A 24,981-nucleotide genomic window follows, 5' to 3' on the forward strand; every position below is an offset into this window, starting at 1 on the left:
GCTTCTCAGCCCTCAGGGTCTCTCGTCCCCTGATGTTACTGATATGCAGTCACCACTGTGTCTACCGCCACAGACCCTACCGGGGCACTATCCTCAGGAACCGGCACACTCTGGTCCGGTTCTGAAGGCAGTGTTATTAAAGGCTCTGGTTAAAATCAGAGCATCATGTGCAGCACTTTAAGTCCAATGGGCTCCTGATGCCTTCCCGACAGTGATCTCATCATATCCTCAGATCAACCCCAAGAGGCAGCAAAGGGTAATGATTTTTTTTCTCCCCACTATACAGTTGGGGAGACTGAGGTCAGTAGAGATCACTTTTCTTGGCCAAGGAGTGAGAACAGTATCAGGAACAGAACTTGGAGAGAACCCAAGGCCCTCTCTGCAGGGTCCACCCTCCAGATGATTGGCAGAGGAGGAGTCCACAGGCCGCGGCACAGGCTGCCGCAGGAGCCTGCAGGCTTGTTTACTTTGGTGCAGAAGGACATTTCATCACCTCTTGGAACCACAGAATGTTAAAACAGATGGGCCCTGACAGATCATCTGATTCAACACCCTTGTTATATGAAGGAGGAAACTGAGGCCAGAGATATGAATCTCCTTTCTCCTCCCTTTCCTTTCCCTGCCCTACTGATAGCAAGCGGTGGGGTAGAGACTGCCAGCTGTTTACCCAAATCCCTTCTTCCCTTCCAGCCTGTATGGCTAGACTATATTTCCCAGACTCCTTTGCAGTTTGGTGAGCCATGTGATTATGTTCTCTCTAGTGGGATATAAGAGGAAGCGAAGCCTGGCCCATCCAAACCTCCCATCCTCACATCTTCATGTTCTTTTTCACCTCTGGCTGATTGGGATGTCAATTCCAAGGGCAACTTTGGAAGCTATGCATTAGAGAATGGCAGAGATGCCACAGTGTGGAGCCCAAAACACAAGTGGGGGAGAGCCACCCCCCTGACCTGAACATCAGTGCTTCAGTCTGTTAAGTGAACGGGGAGAAGCTGCTGCCTTTGGGGAACCTATCTGTTACTGCAGCCTAGCCAAAAGCTAATCCAACTCCTACAAGTAGAGCAGGCTTGTAGCCCCTACAAACAAGCCCCTACAAAAGCTCTGACTATATACAGTACTGGAGATGCCAGGCTCACTGCTGATTTCACAGTCAACCACTCTGCAGTGGCCCCACTCCCACCCTTAGAGAGGTTAGGAATGTCTGACTCTTAACCTACTCAGTCCAGGAGTTTGGTCTGAATGGGTTTCCAACCTGTTTAATTCTAGATCTGGAATGGACCTAGGAATGTCATCTGATTTATCTCCTTGGCTCTGGACAGGCCTCTTCTAAGCCATCTGAGATGACCAAAAATCTTGTCTGGATTTTTATATCCCTAGGAAGGAAACATTCCAAATTCCTTAGACACCTGTTTTATACTTCCTTGCTACTGTGTCAGAGGTTTTTTTGTTTTTGTTTTTTTTTTTTAGAACACTAAAATAGCAGAGCTGGAGTAGTCTTAGCAATCATCTGGACAATCTTTGTTTCACAGATGAGGAAACAGGCCCAGATCATACAAACAGTGGTGAAGTCAGGACAGAAGGCAAGGGCCCTAAAACCAATATGATTACTCTCTCCAGGGTTCTCTTTGGCTCCAGCTCTCTCTTGCTCTTTTCTCTTGTTCTGTCCTGGGAGGAGATGAAATTATGCTGGGATCCCTCTTCACTGTGATCAGTCTTTCCAGGTTCTCCTGTGTTTCCCACCCTGCCCCTCACCCACAGTTTAAGCCTTACCCAGCTGACCTGAAATAGGTCCTTCTCCTAGAAAGTGGAGAGAAGATCAGAGATGGTGAATCTGTGCCTAAAGGGGAGGCAGGTGTGACAGGAGCATGTTTGGTCCCCAGGCCTTGATGGTGAAGAACTCTCTGAATCCACACCAGAAGCCTGAGAGTCATTAAGTCCTTACATGTCACTGGTGGCCCAGGAGGGCAACTGGGTTATGTGGAATGTTCTCTGAGGAAAGAAGGGAATGGCAGTGACCAGAACCTCTGAACCTTACAGTGTCTTGGCTTGTTGGGGTTTGTCTGGCTGCCTCTGGGCAATGGGTTATATCAGAACTCTGGGCAGCCTATTACTATGAGAGCAGGATCCAAGAAGTTGAACTGGGGCCAGGAGGGCAAACCAAGTTTCCTACAGGGGTGTGATGGTATGACACTTTCTTGGAAAGGCCTGGTAATTCCACGCGAGAGCCCTGGAAAGCTGGGTTTGTTTTGTGGTTCTTTAAAAACAAAATAAAACCAAGTCATTAACTTCTCACTCCACAGTTTAAGGTGAGCTTGTATATACAGAGCATCCTTTATGTTTTCTACCAAGTGACTCCCTTTGAATCACCAGAGTGGGTCTGGGTTCCTCTGTAGCTGTCCTGGACACCATGATCTGCTCATTACCCTCAAGGTGGGTCATGGGGCTCAGGGACGGCCACTGAGAGGAGCAGAGAATCAGGGTGGAGACAGGCCTGAAAGGGAAGTCCACCCTCATAGCTTCCCAAGCATCTGGTGGTCAGACAGGGTCCCCAGTAGAACTGACGAGCCTCCCAAGGAGCGCCAGCATTCATTTCAGTTGAGACATTGTCTGGATTATTGCAAATTCAAAATTGTGGGACCAGAATTAATGATGCCACATGGTCATTCACAGATAAATCACTTCATCTTTGGGTCTAGCTTCAGAATTTTGAGCAAATTATTCTCTTATTTTGAGCCTTTCTTTCTTCACCTAGAAATACAGAGGCTTAGTCTTACAATTTTACAGACATTTTATCCTTTATTTACCAAGAAAGTCTGTTTACATGAAATCTTTGACTCTTTCCCCTGAAGGTATCCATTTAGAATTTACGGATCCCTATGCATATTCTGTTTAATACGCGATCTACATCCCTTTGCCGGATAGAGTTTGCCCTAGGCCTGTCTGAATTCACAGTTTTCTTTTCCCTGCAGCCTCTTTGGGTGTCCTGACCATGACATTTCTGCAGAACTCTGATGTGAGCCAAAGGCAGTGGTGGGGTGGAGATGGAATCCAGGCTTGAGAGGGCGCGGGGAGCTGGGTAGGATGACTCTCCAGTTGGCTGAAGGGTGAAGTGTTAAGGCTTGGCCACCGCCAACTCAGTCCCAGCCCTGGGGGCCTGGAGGAGAAGTGGTGGTGGGTGGTGGGGACACTTCAAATTAATAAGGCTGGGAACAGGGCCACAGGTTCCACTGCTTTGCATATCAAAGCACTTTGTAGGATCTAGTTAGTGCTAATCACATTACCCAGTACCTGCTTCTCACCGATCGATTGTGCATTTAAGGAGTTGGGAAATTCTGGTTCCGGATTTGGAAGACTCGGGTTTTCTAAATTTTCTGCACATGGCAAGGCAATTCTAATTGGGGAAGGGAGGGCGTGTGTGCATGTGTGTGTCTGTGTGTGCGTGTCCGTGTCCGTGTGTGTGCGCGCGCCCAAGGTTGCCCTCTCCGAGGACCTCCCCCCGCGGTCCCAGGCCGGCGCTCGCGGCCCGGCCCCCGCCCCCTTCCTGCCCTCTCCCCGCCCCGGCCGGCCCGGCCGCGCTCGGTCGGTGATGTCAACCCGAGGAGGAGCCGCCCGCCCCGCGACCCGCCCGGGCTAATCAGCATGGAGCGGCGCCGAGGCCGCCTCCGCCGCGCCCGCCCGGCCCCCGGCCTCCCTCCCCCGGCTCCCCACAACTTTTGAGGCGGGGACCGCGCTCGCAGCCTCACTTCGCTCACTTCCCCGGCCCCGCGCGGCACCCGCCGCCCGCGTCCCTCGCACCCGCGGCCGCCCCGCGCCCGCCCCGCGCGCCGGGCATGTGAGCGCGGGCGGGCGCCGCCACCATGGCCTCGCCGCCGCTCCTGCTGCTGCTGCTGCCGCTGCTGCTGCTGCCGCCGCCGGCCGCCCCCGGGACACGGGGCCAGCCCTTCTCCCCGGCAGGCGCGGGGCCGGCGTGGCCGACCGATTCCAGCCCGGGTCGCAAGCTGCCGCCGTCGCCCACGTCGCCCCCGGAGCGCCGCGGGCCCGCATCCCCCGGCCACCGCCAGACCGCCCCTGCGCCGGGCGCCGCGAAGCGGCCGGGACCCTCGAGCCGGGCCCCGCGAAGCGGGAGCGCGGGTGAGTGAGAGCAGGGGACGGGCGCCGAGCGAGCCTCGGGCTGGGAGCGTGGGCGCGCCCGGGGCCGCATCCCGCCGCCCTAGGCCCGGGCGACGCTCACCCCCGTGGGGGCTCCGCTTGGCCGGGCGCGCCGGGACTCTGCGGGTGGACCCGGAGGGAGGGCAGCGAGCCAGGAAGAGTGGTTTCCTAGACGCTTTCGCGGGAGGCTGGCCTGGGGGGTGTGGCCATCCTGTTGTCCCCCCACCCCCTTGGAGGAAAACTTATCTCCCATGGTGGACCCCGGATCCTGTATACACCCACCTTAAAAATAAAAGGAAAAACCCAAACCTCACAAAAAGCACTTCTCCCACTTCGGAGGTGATAACATCCGGCCAGCCCATTCCCCAATTCCATTTTTTTTCTATGGATGCAGAAATGGGCCTCTCTCGGTACAGAGCCTGACTTTCAAATTTAAATAACTAATTTTTTTTTTTAAGGGTTCTAGCCTTAAGGATATTTGTAAAAGACAAAGGGTGTAGTTGGAAACCAAACACTCCACTGGCTCTCTGTAAAGCAGAGAGATCCAGGGACTGTGTGGAGGTGGGGGGTTCCAGGGCGAAGCCCTGTACGGCAGACCCCAACACAGGACTGTCCCCCAGCCTTTCCTCCCTTTTGTTTTCCTGATGAGCTGCGGCTTCATAAACGGCCACCGCCGCCGGTCCACTCAGAGAGGGATCTGCCTGCTCACCTCCAGACCTTTGTATCCAGTTCCTTCTTTGGGTCTGGAAGAAATGCTAAGGACCAAGTGGAATTCCAATCATAATACCATTGTGACCCCGGGAATGTCACCTCTTTTGATCTCGGTCTCTCCATCTGTGAAATGAAAGTAATGACCCTCGCTCTTCCCAGCCTCCTGGTGATGATGGGACAAAATGAAAGTAAAAATAAGTGGAAAGTTCTTTGAACAAAGTCAGCAATGCGGTGGTGTTAAAGCACTGCCTTCCCATGAGTGACACAAGGTGTCTGTTCTCCTGGGTTACCCAGAGAAGCCAGGTCACTTGGAGCACTAGGTACTGTCTTAGAGTTTAGGTGAAGGCTGAAGACAGGCTTCAGCTTCCTAGTGGACACTTCATTTAAGTCTCTCATATCACACAGACTTCCTGGGATAGGACTTAGCTTACTTCATTGCACCTAGGGATGCTTCCTCTAATTAAATAAGCAAAAAGCTTAAAAAAAAAAATCAGATCCTCAAGTAAAAACTCAATTTCACATTCATTAGTACTCTCATCATTGCAAATGCCTTGCCCTTGTGAACTTCTCCATCACGGGCACAAGATTGGGAAACTGAGAATCTGTAAAGGGAAGAGAGAGGGGAAAGAAGCTTCCAGAGACCCAAGAGACACACTCACTGGGACCCCAACTCTAGGTAACTTACAGCGCACATTGTTTTAAGTTCCACGGAAAGGAATCAAGAACATAAAAGAGAACATTTCCTGCTTTTCTCACACAAGGAAAGTAACCAGGAATACTGTGCAGAAACATATCAGTCTTCTAAATGAAAGTGGAGTACAGGAACTGAAAGCAGCTTTCTATGGCTGGAAGTCAGGCTTTCTTAGCTGTAGGGTCCTGTCTTGTTCATGGATGGATGGGAGGGATGCTGACTTGCCAGGGACCTGAATGGGTGAGACTGGTATAGAAGTCTCCTTCCTTCTCTTGTGGCTGAGAATCCTCACATATCACATAGAGCTCAGTGTTACAGGAGAGGGACAGTGGAGGCAGCTGGCTTAGGGGACTCAGCAGGTGAGAGCTGGGGCTGATCTCCCTTGCTGGTCAGGGACCCCTGGCACCGTAGATGATACACGCTTCCTCACACGCGTGGCGGGTAACTCTGCTAGTCTTGACTTTGCAACCTTTCCAGTTGCAAAGATTCCTTTGGGGAGGTGAGAGCAAAGGAGGTTTCAGATGCGTGGTGGCTCTAGAGGCATGCACATGAGAGCCACAGAGAGCAGCTAGGCAGGAGCTGGGGGCATCCCAAACTTCTCTGACCTGAGAGGATCTCCCCTGTTCCTCCTACCCCTCCACAGAGACCAGCCGAGGAGTGTCTGTGCTTCAGTTGAGCTCAGGCTGGCTCTCAGGTGGAATGTAAGGAAGGTGAGAGTAGAAGAGAGGAAATTGATTACCTATTGAAAACTAATAGAAGCTACTGATACAGCTGAGGATTCAGGCGGGACTTGTACTTCTTTTCTGGTGGTGGCTCAGACAATGTCACTTAAAGGGAAAAAAGAAACAATGAACAAGAAACTTGCATCAAGTGATTTTCAGTGAGTTTGAGTTACCTAGTAACCTCTGAGATATTCTTTGGACCTTTTTTGATCGGCCACTGTGTATCACAAGGTACAATCAGTTATTTCCAAAGCAGGCAAGTCTCAACGCTGGAAGGGCCTCTGGAGGCCCTGTGGTCCACACACTATCCCATTTGGATGTCTGCCCTCTCTGCACCCCTGACAGATGGACAGCCAGTATCTGCACCAGTGCTCTTGTGTTTGGGGAGATGCTTGCTGCTGCTGGTTATGAGCCCTGAGTCTTACAAATAAGGTGCTTCAGTGGATTGTTGGGGAAACTGCCTGCAGCCCCTTGTGTTGTGGGGATGTTGGTGGTCAGTGCCTGGTCCTCGTGGCCTGGGCTTCCAAATACGGTGTCAACGGAGGGACCAGAGATGTCCTTTTCTTCCCCGGGGCCATTTCTAGCCCTTTTCCTCTTGGCAGAGTTCAAGGTTCTCACTGTTGAGTGATTGGGCTTGCATTCTGTGGGTTGTTAGCCTGCTTAGACCACAAGTCCCTGGCCGGCAGCTCTGCCCTGCTTCCCGTTTGTGTGGCCTTTGTTAAACTTTTGCGCCCACCTGTCACCCGCAGGCTGTTCAGCTCAACTTGTTGCTGGTGTTTCAGCCCGCGGAGATAGGATGCCAAGTCCTCGAGGTTTCCTTTCTCTTGCTTTTCTTTTTTTTTTTTTTTAACAACTTGGGGTTTCCAAGCCACAGTTTTAAGCGGAGTGCTTAAGTTTATACACTGACTTTTGCAGTCCGTATGCCAGGCTTTAATTGTGAGATCCGCAAATGAGAGTGGGGGTTGGGAGAGGAGGCTTAAGTCATAATGAAAATCAATGCAGAAGGAAAGAACTTTCCCACCCAAAGGGGAAATGACGCTGAGGAGCTGAGCAGCCAACCCAAGGAATAATAATCGTAGAAAAATGCAGTCCCCTAGAGTAAAGGAAGCACAGTGAGCCCAGCCCCTTCTGGGCTGTTAACATAGCTGTCCCCTGAGTGGCTGTAACTTTGCGGGCCAGCTGGTCATTCAGCTTTAGCTGGGGGGAACTCTTACACAGTGCAGTGAAGACCCAAGCTGGGCAGGAGGCAGCCCCCAGGGAAGAGAGAGGGGCTTCCCTTCAGAACCGTCCTGGCTGGGACGGGTGGTGGTGGTGGTGGGGATTCCTGAGCAGCCCTGTTGCTTTGATGGGGGGTACCCCAAATAGAAGGAGAGGTGTGGGGAAAGGGACTCACCCTGGCCCGCGTGTGTTTAAAAGCCACATCCTTTTAACCTCATGCGTGCAAACACTAAACTGCTGTTTCCTGCCCCAGTGGTGTGGGCAGGGTGAGAATGAAAGGTGTTTGCTGCCCAGCTGGGCAGTTACTGCACCCCTGGTCCTGGAGCGGGGGCGGGGAGGAGCCTGTGCCCTCCCAGTGATTCCCCTCTGCCTACCAGCAGCCCTGCCCAGCTGGCTGAAAACGGCCTTCTCGGAACTGGCGTGTTGTCTCAGCCACTCAGAAGGAAAGCAAAGCCCCTATGGCAGTTGCAGTTTCTGAGTCCTTGGTGTCTCCTTCAGTGGCTGCCCTCTGCCCCACCTGCTTTTGTGTGAACAGAGGTTTCAGCTGCAGTAAATGTCCCTCCTTTCAAGAATCCTGGGGAAGGAAGCAACAGGAAAGACAGTTTCACTCCCTCTTTGACTTCTAGTCTTTGAGCAGCTGTGTGGTGGGAACTTTCGCATTCATCATCCCATTTAATTCTCAAAATAACCCCCACGAGGGATATTATTGCCCTTTTATAGTTGTGGAAACTGAAGCCTGGTGATGTTAGATAAGACATGTAAAGGGAGGAGGAAGAATTGAAATCGATTTGACCAGATCCATTTGCTCTTTCCACAATTATCATGTAGCCTGAGTTTTCTCATCAGTAAAATGGGGTGAGAGTTGTCTCGATCACTAAGATCCTCTCCAGCGTATCATCCTTCTTCCTTGGTCCCTTGCTCTCACCCTTTTTTAGAGAATAGGGAGTAGGATTGGGATGAGGAGGTGGCAGGGGTAATGGGGACAACCTGCAGAGTAGAGATTCTAATGAAAGAAGGTGGGATCATGAGCCTTTCTACACATATAAAATGGTATTTTATATATAGATTGTGAGTTACACCCTGCTTATATGCCAGTCCATAGGTTATTGGTGCTAGAGGTAGCTACATTCGATAGCAACCAAACTGAAATGAATTGGTGATGTTCTTAACGGGCTCTCCAGGAACAAGGCTGATACTCTGAGGCCGTGTTATGAATACCCATTCAGTAGGAGGAGACATCAAATGGTACCTCATTCAGAGGCTGTAGAATTGTTTCTTTTTTCACATCTATGCCCTCTTCTACCCACTTACCATACATCTTGCTTAGACCAAAACAAAGATGTTTCTGTCCTATCTTCTCCCTCTTCTTTTGTCGGAGTGTGGTATGTGACTGTGTGCGTCACATTTGATTGATCTGTAGATCAGAAAATATGTACAGAGCCCTTTCTCTGTGTGAGGAGCTGCGGCAGGTCATAGGGAGGGTGTGTGCACCTGGGGTACATGCAGTCTTGTTGGAGTGCAAATACCAATGTCTAAAAAGCGAAATGATGGTGCAAGAGTGCTTCATTGCTGACACAGTGTCACGGGACAATCATACTGACCCTTAGGTATGCTGTGGATGGAGACAGCCTACAACGTGCAGAAGTGGAGAGACAGCTGATGCGGGCAGTCCAGGGGGACACGATAGAGAGAAGGAAGGAGTTGCCTGAATATGGATAGACAGACGGGGAGGCTACTGACATCAGCAAAATCCCAAACACTGAAACACTGAAGATTTTTTTTTTTTTTAATGCAGCTTCTTAACAGCCAAGAAGATGGGAGAGAGGACCTGGGGAGACTAGTTAGACTCTAGTATAACTGGAGTCATTGAAGACAGGACTGGAAAGGAGGACCGGGTCATGTTGGGAAGGCTTTCGAGGCCTCCTGAAGGCGTCTGTGTTTGTCTCATCCACAGTGAGGAGCCCCCTGAGGGCTTGCGAGGAAGGAGCAGTATTGTTTTCTTGTTGCGTGTTCACACATGCTTGGTGCTGGGGCCCATGAGTGAATCACATACACATCTGCCCATACTACCGCCCAGCAGTCATGTCAGAGATACTGGAATGTTGATGGGCAGTATATCCCAGATGCTGGGAGGAAAAGGCTGAGCAGGGCTAGAATGGAGTGAGCGGAAATTGAAAGGGAGCGATGCAAGAACCCATGCAGGAGAAGGAGGTGACCACCTGGCTGCGGGGCTGATGGGCGCACAGTGGACAGAGGAGCTGGTTTCCATCAGCTGAAGTGCCTTTGCTGTAAAGACTGTAGCCTGCCCCAGTGGGTGTCTTTCGCGGACAGCTGAGGATGCAGACCTGAGCTCAGATGAGTTCAGGACTGATTCAGCCTGGCGGGTGAGCCTGAGCAGCAGTGAACACCCCAGAAGAAGAGAAAGCCAGCTCTGACCTGATGGAGAAAGTCCAGCGTAGATGGTGAGAAAGCAGCAGCGCCTGGCAAGGGACCAGGCAGGCCTGAGGGCAGCATGAGAGCTGGGCAGCTTGGGGCTGGCTGTGGAAGGGCAGGTGATTTGAGTCAGTGCCCACTGTGGGCATACAAAGCTGTGAAGGAACACGTAAGCTAACATTAGTTGCTGAGTCTTGTCTCATCTGTACACTGTCTCAGTTGGAAGGAAAGGGGGGATGGGGAGAATGAGGCCTGAGGGAAGAAGGCAGATGTTGGCCTCCCTGGGCAAAGTTCAACAGTGACGTCAAAGAGGAAGGTCAGAGACCTGGGGCCCTTGATTCCCACCCCAAATCATCGTTGACTGCCCCATCCTCCTGAGACAGGAGTTGGCGATACCGTCCACCTAGTTACTTAAAGGAGAAGCTGAGAAGCTACCCTCCATCCTCTTTGTCCCGACCCTCTACTTTTTGGTGTGCGTGTGCAGTGGTGGGGGGCAACTCCAGTTGCTTTTGTTTCAGAACTATATCCCCAAACCGCCTTCTTCATCTCTGCTGTTCTTTTGTCCTCCCTGTGTCTACTCAGGCTCTCCCTCTGTGCTCCCAGGAGCCAGTGATTTTCTTAAATGTACTTCCGGTAACCTCGCTCTTGGGCTGAACCCCTCACTCTCAACCCTCCATGGGCTTTCTGTTGTGCTGAGAATAAATCTACACCCCCTGGTAGAACCCAAGTTCCGCGGGTCTGACCCCACCAGCTCTCCAGCTTCTCACACCACTCCCCATCCTAACCCCCAGATCACTGTTTGTACACACCCAGCCCCTTCCTGTCCTGGAGACGAGGCGCAGGTGTCTCCAGCTGTAATGGCGCCTGCCTTGCAGGCAGAGGGAGCAGCCTGTGCGAAGGCCCCAAGGCCAGAAGCAGCTTGCTGCCTGTTTTGGGATGGAGAGACGGGAGGCCACAGTGGCCCGGGTCATGTGGGGCCATGGGAGGGCGGTGAGGAGGGCAGACTGTCTTCTAGGCACCAGGAGGGGTGTTAAGCCGGGGAGTGATGTGGAGAATACGCTGCGGGGAGCCAGTGGCTCTGAATGCGTACTTGTGAGCCCACGTGAGCTACTGCTCTGTGGGAGGAAGTGCAGATTTTACTCATGTTTGTTCCCTAGTGCCCAGCGTGGCCCTGGCATAGGGAGCATCTGCCTGGCCTCAGGCCACCCTCTGCCCCAGTGCCACCGCGGCAGCACCCGCACACCGCATGCTCTAGGGCTCCTCTTGTAAGATCTCTTCAGGAGCCGGCAGGTCCCCAGAGGCTGCTCAAGAGGGACATGCGCCTTTGAGCTGTATTTTGGTTTGGGGTACTTGAATGTCATGTTGTTATTCTGTCACATAAGCGTGTCTGAGGAAAGCTTAAGGTCAGATGGTATAGGCAGCAGGTAAGGCTCTGTGTTCTTAGTTCCTGGGGTTGTTGGGGGTGGGGGCTGGAGAGGAGGCTCTGAATTCATTGGAGACCCTGAATAAGAGCCACCCCCAATCTCTGGGCAGGGAAGGAGCTGGGTTGCTGGAGGCAAGGACATGGATTTGTTAAGTTTGACAAGTTTCTGCTTAATGTCTTTGATAAGTTGGGAGATGAAGACCAGGGAGGAAGATGGGTGATGAGAGGAGGGCAGAGGCCGAGGTCAAGCTCTCCAGCTGGCCCTGCGCCATCCTGGGCGTCTGAACAGAGGCTCACACAGGAGGAAGGAGCAGCAAGAATCTGGAGGAGAGACACCCAGTTGTAATCTGGTGGGATGTTGTTCTTTGGGTGAGGTCCTGACTCGTGATTACCGAGTGTCAGGCCAGTATTGACAACCACTGTTTCCCATCCCCAGCTTCAACGTGGGAATGAGTTTTACTTCTGACCTCTGGGGCTACCGCTCCCTCTGGGTGAGACTTTTTCTGGGATCATCTTTTGCCAGGGTGTGGATGAGAGCCTTGCGGGCTTTGCAGTCATGGACCTGGGGAGGTCCCGGCTTGGAGGTCAGACAGACTCAGTCCCAACCCTAACAGTGCCTCTGGCCAGCTGTGGGGCCTTGCTGTGGTATTCAGCCTCTGTGTGCCTTCAGTTTCTCATCTGTCAAATGGGCTATTAATAGGCCTCTGCTCAGGGAATAGAGTGTCATGATCCCCTAGAGAGCAGATGCGAGTGCCTGGGCAGGAGAGCTCTATAAATATCGGCCATGATGACACTCCCTAACCTAGGCCTGTTCACACTGACCGTTGTACTGGTGGCAAGGCCACCTTCACCTCCAGGTTCAAGGTGCCTTCCAAGGACCTCTGTTACCTGATTCTCTCTCACCCTAGACCCCTGCCACTCTCACCTGGGGTCTTCTAGAACTCTCTCTCTCCATCCTTAGCTTCAGATGCAGAGAGGAAAGAGCAAGATTTGAAGTTGGAAAAACTCAGTGCGACAGTCCTTGCTTACAGTCATCTGAGGAGACCAGGTTAACACACATGAAGCGATTAGGATTCAACAAAAACAGCATGTAAGGTGTGCCTGACTCCAAAACATTAGGCCTTTGAAAGTAGTCGTAGTTGGGCCTCTGTGGCCAGTGAGCGTTCTTCTTCAGGTCAGAACCTTTGGACGTTACTGACACACACCTCCAAAGTGTTTGAAGGAGTTGGGAGCCACTTCAGAGCTGGTTTGTGGGGCGCAAGCAACTGGCTGCAGTTATACCTTCTCCCAGATCCAAAATGGGTTCAACTTATCTCCATCTCTTATATTAGAATGGGCCTTGAATTTGTGTCTGTTTCCAAAATAATCTAACCCCTTTATTAAGGGATGAAAAATTGCTGTTATCTAGAAAACTCCAGAGAATATTCTGCAGGCTCTGTTGAAAATTAGGGAATTTTTAGAAAAGAGCTCTAGCCGTGACAGCACTGTTGAAATAAGTGTGGTCTCAATGGGACCTCCTTGAAGGGGATCCGCCTCTGGGGAGGTGAATTCTTGTGGTTTGCTAGGAATTATTTATAGTATCGTCACGCCTTGCGGTGATAGAGTGCCGCTGTCTCTAGCCGCTTGGAGGGCTGGAAAGACAGATACCAGGGGTCGCTCAAGTGCTCTGACGGGGTCAGAGAACTTCTGCTCTTAACCCCTTCACTTTCTAGGTCTTTCTAGGTATGGGGCACTGGGCAGACACCTAATGTCTCTGGGTCTTACTGTCCTTAGGTTAAAAATGAAGATAATAATGTCTATTAATGCTTCCCTAACAAGGCTTTTGAGGAGAAGCAAATATAATTATGACTGTGAAAGCATGTTTAAATGTAGACATGTCAAGTAATGAGTCATAATATAATGAACTTACGGGGACCTTGGGCAAGGCTTTTTGTCTCTGAGCCGTTGTCCGTATCTGTAAAACGGAGGTGATAACACCAGTTGTGTCTGCCGCACAGTGTGGTTGTAGGGGGTGAAGTGGATCCATGCACATGGATGAGCTTTGTAAATGTGTGTGCTGCGTGTGAGTGTCATTGATGCTTCAGGGGGACACATCGGACATTGTTACTACTCTTAAGTGAGGTAGGGCTCCATGGAGAAGGTAGATGTGGGAGGATAAGGGAAAGGTGGAGAGGAGGTAGAGGAAGGAAGAACATTCTAGAAAACCTCGGTGGCCTTTTTCAAGCCTCTGTCTATCCTCTAAGCTAGCACTGGCTGAATAGCTTCTCCCCGTCTCTGCTTCTCCCACCAAATGGGATATCCCTCACAGCCCTGCTCTCAGCCTTTTCCCTCCAACTCAGTGCAGTAACGTTTATCGGGCATCTCCTGTGAGCCACAGTCTCTCACAGCGGACACAGACATGGGATCATGTAAGTTACAATTGTATAAAAGAGTGAAACAGTAGTGTTGAGGGAGAGAGTTGTCTCTGGGAAGGTTGTCTCTGGGAAGGCTTCCTGGAGGTAGCAGTCTCTGGGCTGGGCATGAGAAATGAGTCAGATTTTGCCAGAAAGCCAAGGGCAAGAGAGCGGGGTATTCTAGGTAGGAGGATGGCAGGAAGGAAGGCTTGGAGAGGAGACAGCAGGGCTTCACCTGTTTTCACTGAGGGGGTGGTTCCCATACAACCTGTCTTCTCTGTAGAAACCCAGTTCCATGCCTTCAGCCAGCAGTCAGACATTCACACATTCATACACATTTATCCTGCTTCACTTCCAACACCTCAGATAGCAGTCATAAATGCAGACAGGTCACCCTTTCACTCCCCTGGACCTGGCCTCCCCTCGCCTGATAATGGTCCTGTTAATCTCTCCAATGCACGTTGAAAACCCCCGTCATCTTTGTTTCGCTGCCTTTTCTCACTCACGGGTAATCATTGTGGACTCTTCCCTCCCTTCTTTCCTCCCATCCTCCTTCCTCCCTTCCTTCCTTCCTCCTCCTGAATCCCATCACTTGTTAATCAGGTGGAATTAAGTTCACATAACTCCATTCTGATGGTGGGCGACCTGAGCTGTCGTGGTGTGTCATCCCACTTGGGCAGTGAAGCTGCAGTGTGGAGCCCGGGTCCCTTGGAGGGCGTCCTGGAAGCCGGAGGTCTGCCTCAGCCCTTTCCTGCTTTCCCATTCACAGGTGTCTTTGTTTCGCTTCTTCCTTTTCTAACCTTCATTCTTTATTTCCATCGTTTTGATCAGTCTTTCTTTGGAGTTGGACAGACCTGGGTTGATGTCCAGGGCTTCTACTTGCCATGTAACCTTGGCCAGTTTACTTATCTCATTGCACCTCAGTGTCTTTATCAGAAAACAGGAATATTAACGGTGCCTACCTCCCAGGGCTGCCAAGAGGATTAACTGGGACGGTCCCTGTGAAGTGCTGGCACGTGCCTGCTGGAAGCCAGCGCTCCCCTCATCTGGGCTGCTGTAATAATAACCAATAATTACCCTACTCTGGTGGACTTCTTTAAAAAAAATTCTCCCTAGCTTTATCTCTCCCTCCCTCTGTAAATTTCTCCTCTTTGTCTTATTTCTCTTTTCGGCCCCATTCCTTTCTTCTCCCTCTATTTTTCTTTGTTCTTCACTGGCTATGGCAGGTGATTTTTCAAGTGTTGCTTATATTTGAACCGAGTGTCAGGTTTCTCAATCTTAATTTTAAAAGGCTGCTAGTAAACTTTTAATTCATCTCCCAAAATAGATTTCCCTTTGCCCCTGTGGGCTCCCAGTGGGCCCACGCCGAGCCCCCCACCCTGGTCCCATGAGAGGCAGTGACCTCGGCGACCACCTCTTCTCTTCTTCAGTCCAGGCCTCAACGTGGGTCTGATGTGTACATTTTCTAACCTGTAAACTTTCCGGACAAATGATGCTTCTCTGGTTTCCTCCGAGGCCTGACCACCTCTCTCGGGCCGGTGGAGTAACGGGACTGCAGACTGTGTAAAGGCACCGGCGTCTGGCTCAGTCCGCCCGCCGCCCCGGTAGCGCCCAGGCTTCCTGCCCCCTCCCCATGCCTCTCCCCCTTCCTCCTCGGAACCAGGATGTTTTCCTTGCCTCTTTATTGTTTCGCTAACCTGGCAGGCCTCCTTTGGTGGAGCTCTGCCACCAGGCTTCCTCTCTGGGTGTGAGCGAATGTCAGAGTGAACACGCGGGAGGCAAGGAGGCCGGCTCCCCACCCCGAACCTTCACCTCCAGGCGCCGCTTGCTTCTGCCTCTTTCTCAAAACTGCATCTTTGCTAAGGAGCCTCCGTTTCAGCTCCTCTGTGCATGTTTATTTTTCAGAGGGTGAAGCAGGACAAAGAACACCAAGGCACAAGGTATACAGGCTCCCTGCAGAAAGCCTTTTGTTTACTTATATAATCAATGGGAATCTTCTGACCTTTGTCCTTCTAAAGGTCTTGTTCCCCCCTTAAACCTATAGAATTATTTTTAAAGCAAGGAGCATGAGGTCACACCAAGGTCCTTCATCTTTCATTCCTGCCTGGATAGGCAGCCTCTTTCCTTAGCACCCCCAAGGCCACCTCAGGGGCGATTCCCTCTCTGGAAGCCTGATCCCAGTCCCTGGTGGGCTCCAGGTCAGGCGGACTCCCGGTCAGTCCCGCAGGCCTGCCTTTGTCCCCGGAGTACGGTCAGCTGGACAAAAGCCGACTCTTTCACTGGGAGGGGAGAATAATGTGCCTTGTAAAGTTCATGCTTCTCATGACAGGAGGCCTTTCCAGGGGAATCTTTTTAAAAAATCACATCATCGGATCTTGAGTCCAAACACTTCTCAATGTGTATGGTTTTTCTTGGGGCTGCTCCTTTCAGGGTAAGAACAAGGAAGGAAACGAAACTCCCCGAGAGCCCTGGACAGTCCCGATTGAGAGCTGAGTCTTTTGTTCACACAAACTCATTTGGCTCCTAAACGTCCTCCACCCAGAATCATTACATCCGCAGCAGCATTTCAAAACACTGCCCAGAGTGGCCCAGCTGAGCAGGCGGCTGCCTTGCTGATGAGATTGCAGCCACCCTCCCCCCACGCCCCCAAGGTTCCTGCCGGCTCCAGAGTATCCCGCCACTGGCCATCCGGCCTGAAATCCCCCTCATCTGGAGGATTCCTGGGGTGCAGGCATGAGGCCACCAGGGCCCTGCTGTGGAAGGCCTGGGATTGGAGGAGGGGGCAGCAGCCGGGGAGGGAGGGTGGGGTTCTGGCCTTAGCTCCGCACCTTCCAAACTCCCCCAGCACCCGCTCTGCCTCACTGGGCCACCATCTCAGCAGCATCAGAGGGATTTATTTCCATGGTTCAGCTTTCTTGAAGCTCCTTGACGCAAGATTCCAGTGTCTTGTGTGTGGTTGACGCTCAGTAAACATATGTATTTTTTTATTGTGAAAAAATATGTCATGTGACTTCCCAGTGGCTCAGTGGTAAAGAATCCACCTGCCAGTGCAGGAGACGCAGGAGACGTGGGTTCGATCCCTAGGCCGGGAAGATCCCCTGGAAGAAGAAATGGCTCCTCACTCCAGCATTCTTGCCTGGAGAATCCCATGGACAGAGGAGCCTGGTGGGCTACAGTCCATGGGGTTGCAGAGTCGGACACGACTGAGTGAGCACACGCACCATATGTAGTATAAAATTTACCGTGTTAAGTGTACCATTCGTTGGCATTCATCACATTCACAGTGGTATACAACCATCACCACCACTCATTCCCAGAACTTTTTCATTTTCTAAACAGAAACTCATCCTATTCCTCCCTCCCTCCAGCCCCTACTAACCTCTATTCTGCTTTCTGTCTGTATGACTTTGTCTGTTCTAGGTACCACAAAGCAGCAGAATTATGTAGTATTTGTCATTTTGAGTTTGGCTCATTTCACTTACCATGATGTTTTCAGGTCTCACCACGGTGTACCGTGTGTCAGAGTTTCTGTCCCTTGTGAGGCTGAGTAATATACTGTCGTATGCGTGCACCACATTCGTTTATCCGTCTACCTGATGACGGGCACTTGGTCTGGTTCCACATTCTGGCTACTGTGAATAACGCTGCTGGGAACATGGGTGTACACGTATCTGGCATCTTGATTCCCTGCTTTTGGTTCTTTTGTATAGATGCCTAGCAGTGGGATTGCCGGATCGTATGATAATTATATGTCTATTTTTGAGGAATCACCAAACCATTTTCCACAGTAGCTACACCCTTTTCTATTCCCTCCAGCAAAGCACCAAGGGTCCCAATGTCTCCGTATCCTTGCTAACACTTCTTGTTTTTCATTTTGTTTGGATAATCTCTATCCTATTGAGTGTGAAAGTAAACATATTTTTAAAACTCATAAATGCCACTGACTGAATTGTGGATTTGGAACTGTTACCGCTCCTCTTGGGCCTCAGTCCCGTCATGTGAGGGCCAGAGTAGTTGGTTGCTGGGGTCCCTGAGGACAGAGATCACCTCTGAAGAGGGATGAGGGCACCAAAGACCACACAGCCAAATTCCCAACTTCCCAGAACAAATAACAGCCCTTGGGTTCTAGCTAGTGAAACAGGTCACACACCATACACTACATAGTCTGGGAAGAGCTGGCTGAGCTTCTCTCAGTCCTGACTGGTGTTCACGTAGGTGCGTTCATTAGGAAAGACGCTGGAATGAAAGAGCTGACCTCTAGTCTCCACTCTGCCACGTACTGTCTGGGTTATTCTGGGCAAGTGACCCCAATACTGAGCCTCAGTCTTTTCTTCTGTAAAATGGGGTAAGAATTCCTATGCTACTGCACTCTGTCAGGATCTAATAGGATAATTTAGCCCCCTCCCCCAAAGTTATCCCATAAAAAGTACTTTGCAGATTGTGAATGTGTGAGATTTCTTGATAACATCTCTGAGAATAGGAGCCTAGTTTCCTTCTCCCTTAAAGTTCTTGTGAACAATGTCCTCCTCCTCTTGTGGTTTCCAGCCCAAGGAATTAAAAAGAGAAGGGGCTCACAGTCTCTCTCTTTTAAAGTCTCATTTCTTCCCTCCCTGTGTGAGCAATTGAGTTTTAGGAAAGTCTTTGAAAATTACAAAGAAACTGCCATCAGAGTTTTAAGAAGCCACGTCGGCACATACGACTGTGCAGATCCAGGCACCCAGCTCCGCAGCACTCTGAAGAGCGTTCCCCAGGCTGAGGATCCCAAAAAAGGGGGCAGGAACGGGGAATCCCACAGCTGACTGTGGTCAGGACTCAGTGTCTTATTGACCTCCCAGAGCCTCTCCCTGGGGAGCTTTAACCCCTAGCCATCTGACCTTCACCTTCCATCTTCCAAGCATCACTCAGCAAAGTCCTGGGAACTTCGGTTGACTCTCTCTGGCCTTTTTGCAGCCCTGCTGACTGTGGCCTCTGTCTGCTGTATCTCTGCACACACTGTCTTCCTGACTCCTGCTTTCAGTGTCATCCTGTCCTTCCCTTGTCATCTGTATCTCTTTCACTGGCTCTCCTCCCACCCAGTTCTAGTTCTCCCCTCAGTTCAGTCCTTTCCCTGCCTTCCCCTTCACCTGCCGCCCCTCTGCCCTTCCTCCTGATCACCCGTCCCACATCTTAACTGCCTGTCATACATTTCCACCTGGAAGTCATAACATCATCCCAGACTTCATATTTTGAAAAAGGGCTTTTCTTCTCTTATAAATTCATCCTCCATCTCACCACTACTCCTTCTTTGTTACCATCCTTTTCGTTACCCATGAAGTTCATCTCTGAGTTAGAAGCTAATTTAGATGTCCTCTTGTTCAGTCTTCCAGCTAATAACACGCAGCTGCTGCCAGGCCAAGTCTGTCCGATGCCAGAGCCCACGTGATAGGCACTGTCTTGCTGCTCTTAGAAGCAGGGAGTGCAGCTGGGCTTAAGGCTACAGGTTGGAGGCCCGTGAGACTTCCTCTGGCCCTGCTCGTTGGTTAGTGCCTCGAAGGCCCAGTGTCACCGAATAGGCTGAGGTGTGATGGAAGGAGACCTGCGTTGACTGTTTTCCCTCTGCTGTTGAGCTGTGACCTTGAACAATCAACTTTACTCCTTAGTCTCCCTCATGTGCCATGACACCCGCTTGACCAGCTGTCACGTGTGTTGAGTGAGATAACACAGGTGAAAACACTTAGCACCGTGGCATGAGATCTGAATCTAAATGGTGGGAAATGAACATAAAGCACTTGTGCTTCAACTCTGTGCCCCAGAAGCAGAGGGTGTAGCCGGCAACACTTGACTTGGGGCGGCCGCAGCAGTAGGTGGTGCCTCGGGGGCGGGGGTGGCCGGGCCGCCTGGAGGAAATTGCCTCTGTGGATGACACGGGAGGCTCTCCACACACACCCACTCTGCTGCTCAGGAACAGTGCGAGCCAAAAACCCTCAAATCAGGGGGTTGGGGGGTGAGGAGTTGACTCTGTAGCAGCTGCTAATTAGGAAATGCTACTCCCAGGCAGTGCTAGCACCCCTGATGATCCTGGTTCACAAACAGATGTTTTGGAACATTAAGACATTACAGAAGTGGAAGTTGTCAACTTGGGAAAAAAATAAAACAGGCAAAGCAGTAAAGCTCTCTTGTTAATGTAATCTCCATTCATGGTACAAGGGAAAGTGATGGCCCGACACCAGGAGCTGAGCACAGAGGGAAGGATGCTAATTTCCAATTCCAGAGACAGCTGGGAAATGACCATCTAAACTCTACTATGAGGCTGGTCGTGTGGCTCAGTTGCCACAGGATGTGAGTGGGGTTTGAGTAATCACCTCTGACCCCGCCATGGAGAGGGATGGGTGAGGTGAGGAGTGCCAGCCCCCCTGCGCCTCGGGGCGCCCCTTCCCACCCAGAGGCTGCGCCCGTGCATCTGGTGGGGCAAGCCTCTTCTGCTCACTGGCTGGCTGGCCCAGGCTCCGTGGCCTGAGACATACCTTCTTTCTTTCTCGGATTCCTCTTCTCCACCAAGAAGAGCAGCTTTCTGGATACCTGCCCCTGCATGTGGTGGGTTCCTGTAGAGTCCTGTTCACTTTACTCTGAATCGCTCTCCCACTGAGGTTTTTACACCTGCGCTAAATAAGGAGCACACCTCAGGCAAAATTTAGCCACAGGAACCCTGAACAACCCAGGGCTTCTGTAAGAAGTTGTCCTTGGACTTCGGTAAATATTTTAGCACTTGACTCATTACTTTTCCTGAGATAGAGCCTGGAATGGTGCAAAGCACTTAACGATCACAATCAAGACCTTGAATAGCAGAGAGGGTGGGCTGGGCTCTGCCTGCCCCCACTACGTGGTTAGTGAATCCCTTTTCTGAGAAATAGTTCATATGCAATAAAAGGAGTAGAGATACCTCCAGAGTTAAGCGGGGGGCAGTGGGATACTGTTCTTTGGGAATCCCAGGCCAGGGACATCAGGGGCTTGTTTTATAAAATTTTATTTTTATTTTTATCAAACTTCTGCGTGGTTTAAAGATTGAGTATGTTTTACATGGCTATTATAAAAAACACTGACCACTCCTACCATTATCATTTTCTGCTTCCCACTTTCAGCCCTTTTAACTGATTTTTTAAGGAATTATATCCATATCTCTAAGTAGCATGCTTATGTCCCTGTTTATTGATTTTTTTTTTTTTTTTGGTTTTGGTTTTAGGCTACAATCATTGATTTCTCTTGGTGGAAATTTTATATCATTCCAAGCTCTACCAGTTTTACTCTTTAGGGTCAGCTTTAAAATGCATTTTGACACAGCTTAGTTACCTTTCTCCTGCACAACATGATTCTGATCGTCCCCCCTGACTTATGTTATGTTTACTCTGTCTTGTCTTCTTAATCCGACCAATGAGAAATTGCTGTTTTATAAATTCAGTGCTTCTTAGGTTTTACGCACATATTTACCATTTGCTTTGCTCATTATTTCTTGTACCTTATAGCTTTCACCTAAAATTGCTTTTTCTGCTACTTGAAATAAATTCTCCATCATTTCGTTTAGTGGACGTAGTTGATTAACCCAAATCTGACTGAGAATGTTTCTGTTTTGAAAGATAGTTTCAAGACAGTTTTCAAATTCTGTCGAGTATACAATTCTAGTTTTTTCTCTCTCAGCACATTAAAAATATTTATCCACAATGGCTCCCATTGTTGCTGTTGAGAAATCAACTATTATTTGAATTATCATCTTCTGTAGCTGCTTTGTCATTTTTTCCTCCTGGTTGTTTTTAAGACCTAGTGTTTGTGATTTTTCTGCCCTTTCTCTGTGATATGGGCTTATATTTCTTTTTATTTAGCTTCCTAAGGATTCATTTGACTTCCTTAGTCTGAAGACATATACTTTTTATCAGTTCTGGAAAATTCTTAGCCATTACCTTTTTGAATATTACTCTTTTTCTTTTTTCTCATTTCCCCTCCTAGAACTCCAGTTAGATATATGTTGTACTTTCTCACTGTATCTTCTTGTTTCTTCATCTCTTTTTCATATTTTCTGTCTCTTCATGTCATCTCAGCATTCTCTTGGCATCTGTCTTGTAATTCTTAATTCTGTTTTCAGCTGTATCTAATCTGCTGTTGAGTTTCCTAATTTTAATTATTATTTTTTCATTCCTAGAGTTTCCATGCAGATGTCTTTCAATTTTAAGCCATTATTTATAGTCTTTTTCTCTCATTTTCAATTTTTTCTTATTTATCTTCATGGAGTTTTAAATACTTACATTCTTTGTCTGATAATTCCAGTAGTTGAAGTCTTTCTTGTCTAGTTTGCTGACTTTTGCCCACAAATGCCTTTTTCTTGTTTATTTTGTGATTTTTTTTTTTTTACTGTGATTTCTTATTCCTTAGGATTTTATCCAATTTTATATAATAGGATTTTATCCAATTTTAAATAAAAAAATAAGGGGAAGGTATGTTCACCTACAGATCATTCGCATTTGTTCCTCCCTAGTACTCAGAGACACTGTGTATCAGCACCACTTTTTCCTCCCCATTAACAGTGTGTGTGTGTGTGGTTTGTGATATAATTTACATACCATAGAATTCAGCATTTTAAAGTACAGGCATACCTCCGAGATATTGTGGGTTTAATTCCAGACCACTGCAATAAAGTGAATATCACAATAAAGCAAGTCACATGGAATTTTTGGTTTCCCAGTGCATTTAAAAGTTGTGTTTAAAATATACTGTAGTCTGTTAAGTGTACAACAGCATTATGTCTAAAAAGCACAATGTACATATTTTAGTTAAAAATAATGCTTTTGGTACCAATAGACTTGATTGACACAGGATTACCACAGACTTTGAATTTGTAAAAAAAAAAAATGCAGTATCTGTGAGTTACAATAAAATGAGGTATGCCTATATATAATTCAGTGGCTTCTAGTATATTCACAAGGTTCAGGACCACTTTTAAAAACATATTTGTAATAATTTTCTTTGGTGTATAGTTGATTTACAATGTTGTTAGTTTCAGGTATAGAGCAAAGTGATTCAGTTACGCAAATATTCATTCTTTATTGGATTATTTTCTCCTATAGGTTATCACAGAATATTGAGTAGAGTTCCCTGTACTATACAATGTGTTCTTGTCGGTTGCCTGTCTTATTTGTAGTAGTGTGATTTATCCCTTCCCACTATATTTCCCCTTTGGTAACTGTAAGTTTGCTTCTGATATCTGTAAGGCTGTTTTGTGAATAAGTTCATTTGTATCATTGTATCATCAAATAATTCCAATTTTAAAAATTGGAATTCAGAGAGGTGAGCTAACTCCGAAGCTGGCAGCTGCTCTGGGGCACCTGCTCATCATTTGTGACCTTGAACTTCTGTCCTGATGGCTACAGGGATGCAGGAGATAGGAGGGAGCCTGAGAGAAAACTCAGGCTATGAGTGATATCATATGATATTTGTCTTTCTCTGCCTGACTTACTTCACTTAGCATCATATCTCTGTAGGATCACTTTTAAATATACCCGTGGCTTGAGGTTTAGACCACACAGGTGTTGTATGTGCTGCACACCCACATAAGGGCTAGCTTTATGGTTATCAATTCTTGGGTGAGTTGTTATTTTTCTTTCACCTGAAACCAAGATTGAGGGGCCAGATTTAGTGCTGTCCTCTTCGGCAGGGCAGGTTTGTTTCTACTTGCCTTACACCCAAGGTATAGCCCTGGTCTCGACTTCATATAGGAGTTTTCTCTCAGGCTCCCTCCCATCTCCTGCATCCCTGTGGCCACCAGGACAGAAGATCAAGGTCACAAATGATGAGCAGGTGCCCCAGAGCAGCTGCCAGCTTTGGAGTTTAGCTCACCTCTCTGAATTTCAGCTCTCGGTTCATTTTTGACCTCACTAGATTTGCTTGCTAACTCAGCAATGCGTTTATAAGTATTCTTTAGAAAACATTTTATTCAGCGTTTTTAGTTGTTGTTAGCGGCAGGGTTATTCAGGATACTGCAGGACAATAGTCTACCTTTTAGTTTTGTTTATAGTGTGCATTTTTCCTGCCTTCTGTTTTTAGTCAACCCTCCAGGGAGACAGCATGGTTCAGTGATAGCCATGTCCTGTCTTCACGTGGCCATTCTCTTCCGTTTGAAGACTGGAATTCCTTGAGCTGATTGGATCGTGGGGCACCCATCTCTTGCTCCCTAAAGGAGACGTTGCTGCTTCCAGAGGCTCAGCCATTCTGACCATTGGCCAAGCCTCACACTCGTCTTCAGGCTGTAAATAGAACTAACTTCATTTCCTTCTCTTTGCTCATGGCTTACCAGTTTTGGAGCAAGGGTTTTAAAGTCCCTTCTGCCTCCTGACAATCACTTTTTTCTGGCTTCTTTTGAGAATAACTTATCTCATTGTGCCAAGATGACCAAGAGGGTAGGGAGGGCATCTTCAGATCCTTTCCCTCCTCTTGGGAGGTCAGCTGGCCTTTGCAGCTCAGAGAGGAAGAACAAAGGTTACATGCTGTGTGGGTTGCTCACTGCTGTCCATAACCCTAGAGTCGCACGTTGAACTTATGTACTTGGTAGCTGCCCTGGAAACACCACTCCACATCCCATTTCTAGCTGAGTGTGGACCTTGCCTGTCTGGGGCTGGGCCCCAGGGGAGCTCAGATGCCTAGGAAACGCCCTCCTCCTTAGGAAGCTTCTGTTAATTATCACTTACAGGAAACAGAATAGGAAGCATGGAAAAAGTAATTCTCAAGGGGGTTGGGGAGGAAATGATTCCCTTAGGAAAGGTCATCAGAATCTCTTTATGGAAGAATTTATAATCAGCACCCCTCCAACTCCAGTCTGTGCGTCATTGCTTCAGGTAGGAGTGGATCAGAGTGGGGACAATGTCGAAAACCTCTGCTCTAGAATTGCACTGTCTATATGGCCTCATGTGGCTATTGTGCCCTTGAAGTGTGGCTGGCAAATTACTCTCTGGACTTTAAAGGTTTAATTCTGAAAAAAGAATGCAAAATATCTCAATAGTTTTATATCAGTTACGTATTGAAGTATTATTTTGAATATGTTGGAGTAAATAAAATATTTGTTAAAATTATTTTCACCCATTTCTTTTAAAAATGCGCTACTGTAAGTTTTAAAGTTACTTATGTGGCTTGCATTTGTGGCTTACTTTATATACCTCTTGGACAGGGCTGATCTAGAAGATAACTTGCTCCTTTGGTGTGTGTGTGTGTGTGTTATATTTT

The 24,981-nt window shown here is 48.9% G+C and overlaps 1 protein-coding gene across 2 annotated transcripts in view; it reads left to right on the forward strand.

Moving 5' to 3' along the window:
• The first annotated feature begins 3,574 nt into the window (after positions 1–3,574).
• Positions 3,575–24,981, forward strand: part of HEG1 (heart development protein with EGF like domains 1) — an 84,085-nt gene continuing 62,678 nt past the window's right edge. Inside the window, exon 1 of one of the 2 annotated variants that reach the window (XM_086402075.1) lies at positions 3,575–4,131. In XM_086402075.1, coding sequence (XP_086258201.1) covers positions 3,858–4,131 — 274 coding nt within the window. In that variant the 5' untranslated portion in view covers positions 3,575–3,857. The remainder of the gene's footprint in view (positions 4,132–24,981) is intronic. The other variant, XM_086402068.1, reaches the window with a different exon arrangement.

Source organism: Bos grunniens, chromosome 1 (genome assembly GCF_055505025.1).
Source record: "Bos grunniens cultivar Pamir isolate PY7600 chromosome 1, Bosgru_T2T1.0, whole genome shotgun sequence".
In the NCBI taxonomy this organism is placed as follows: Eukaryota; Metazoa; Chordata; class Mammalia; order Artiodactyla; family Bovidae; genus Bos; species Bos grunniens.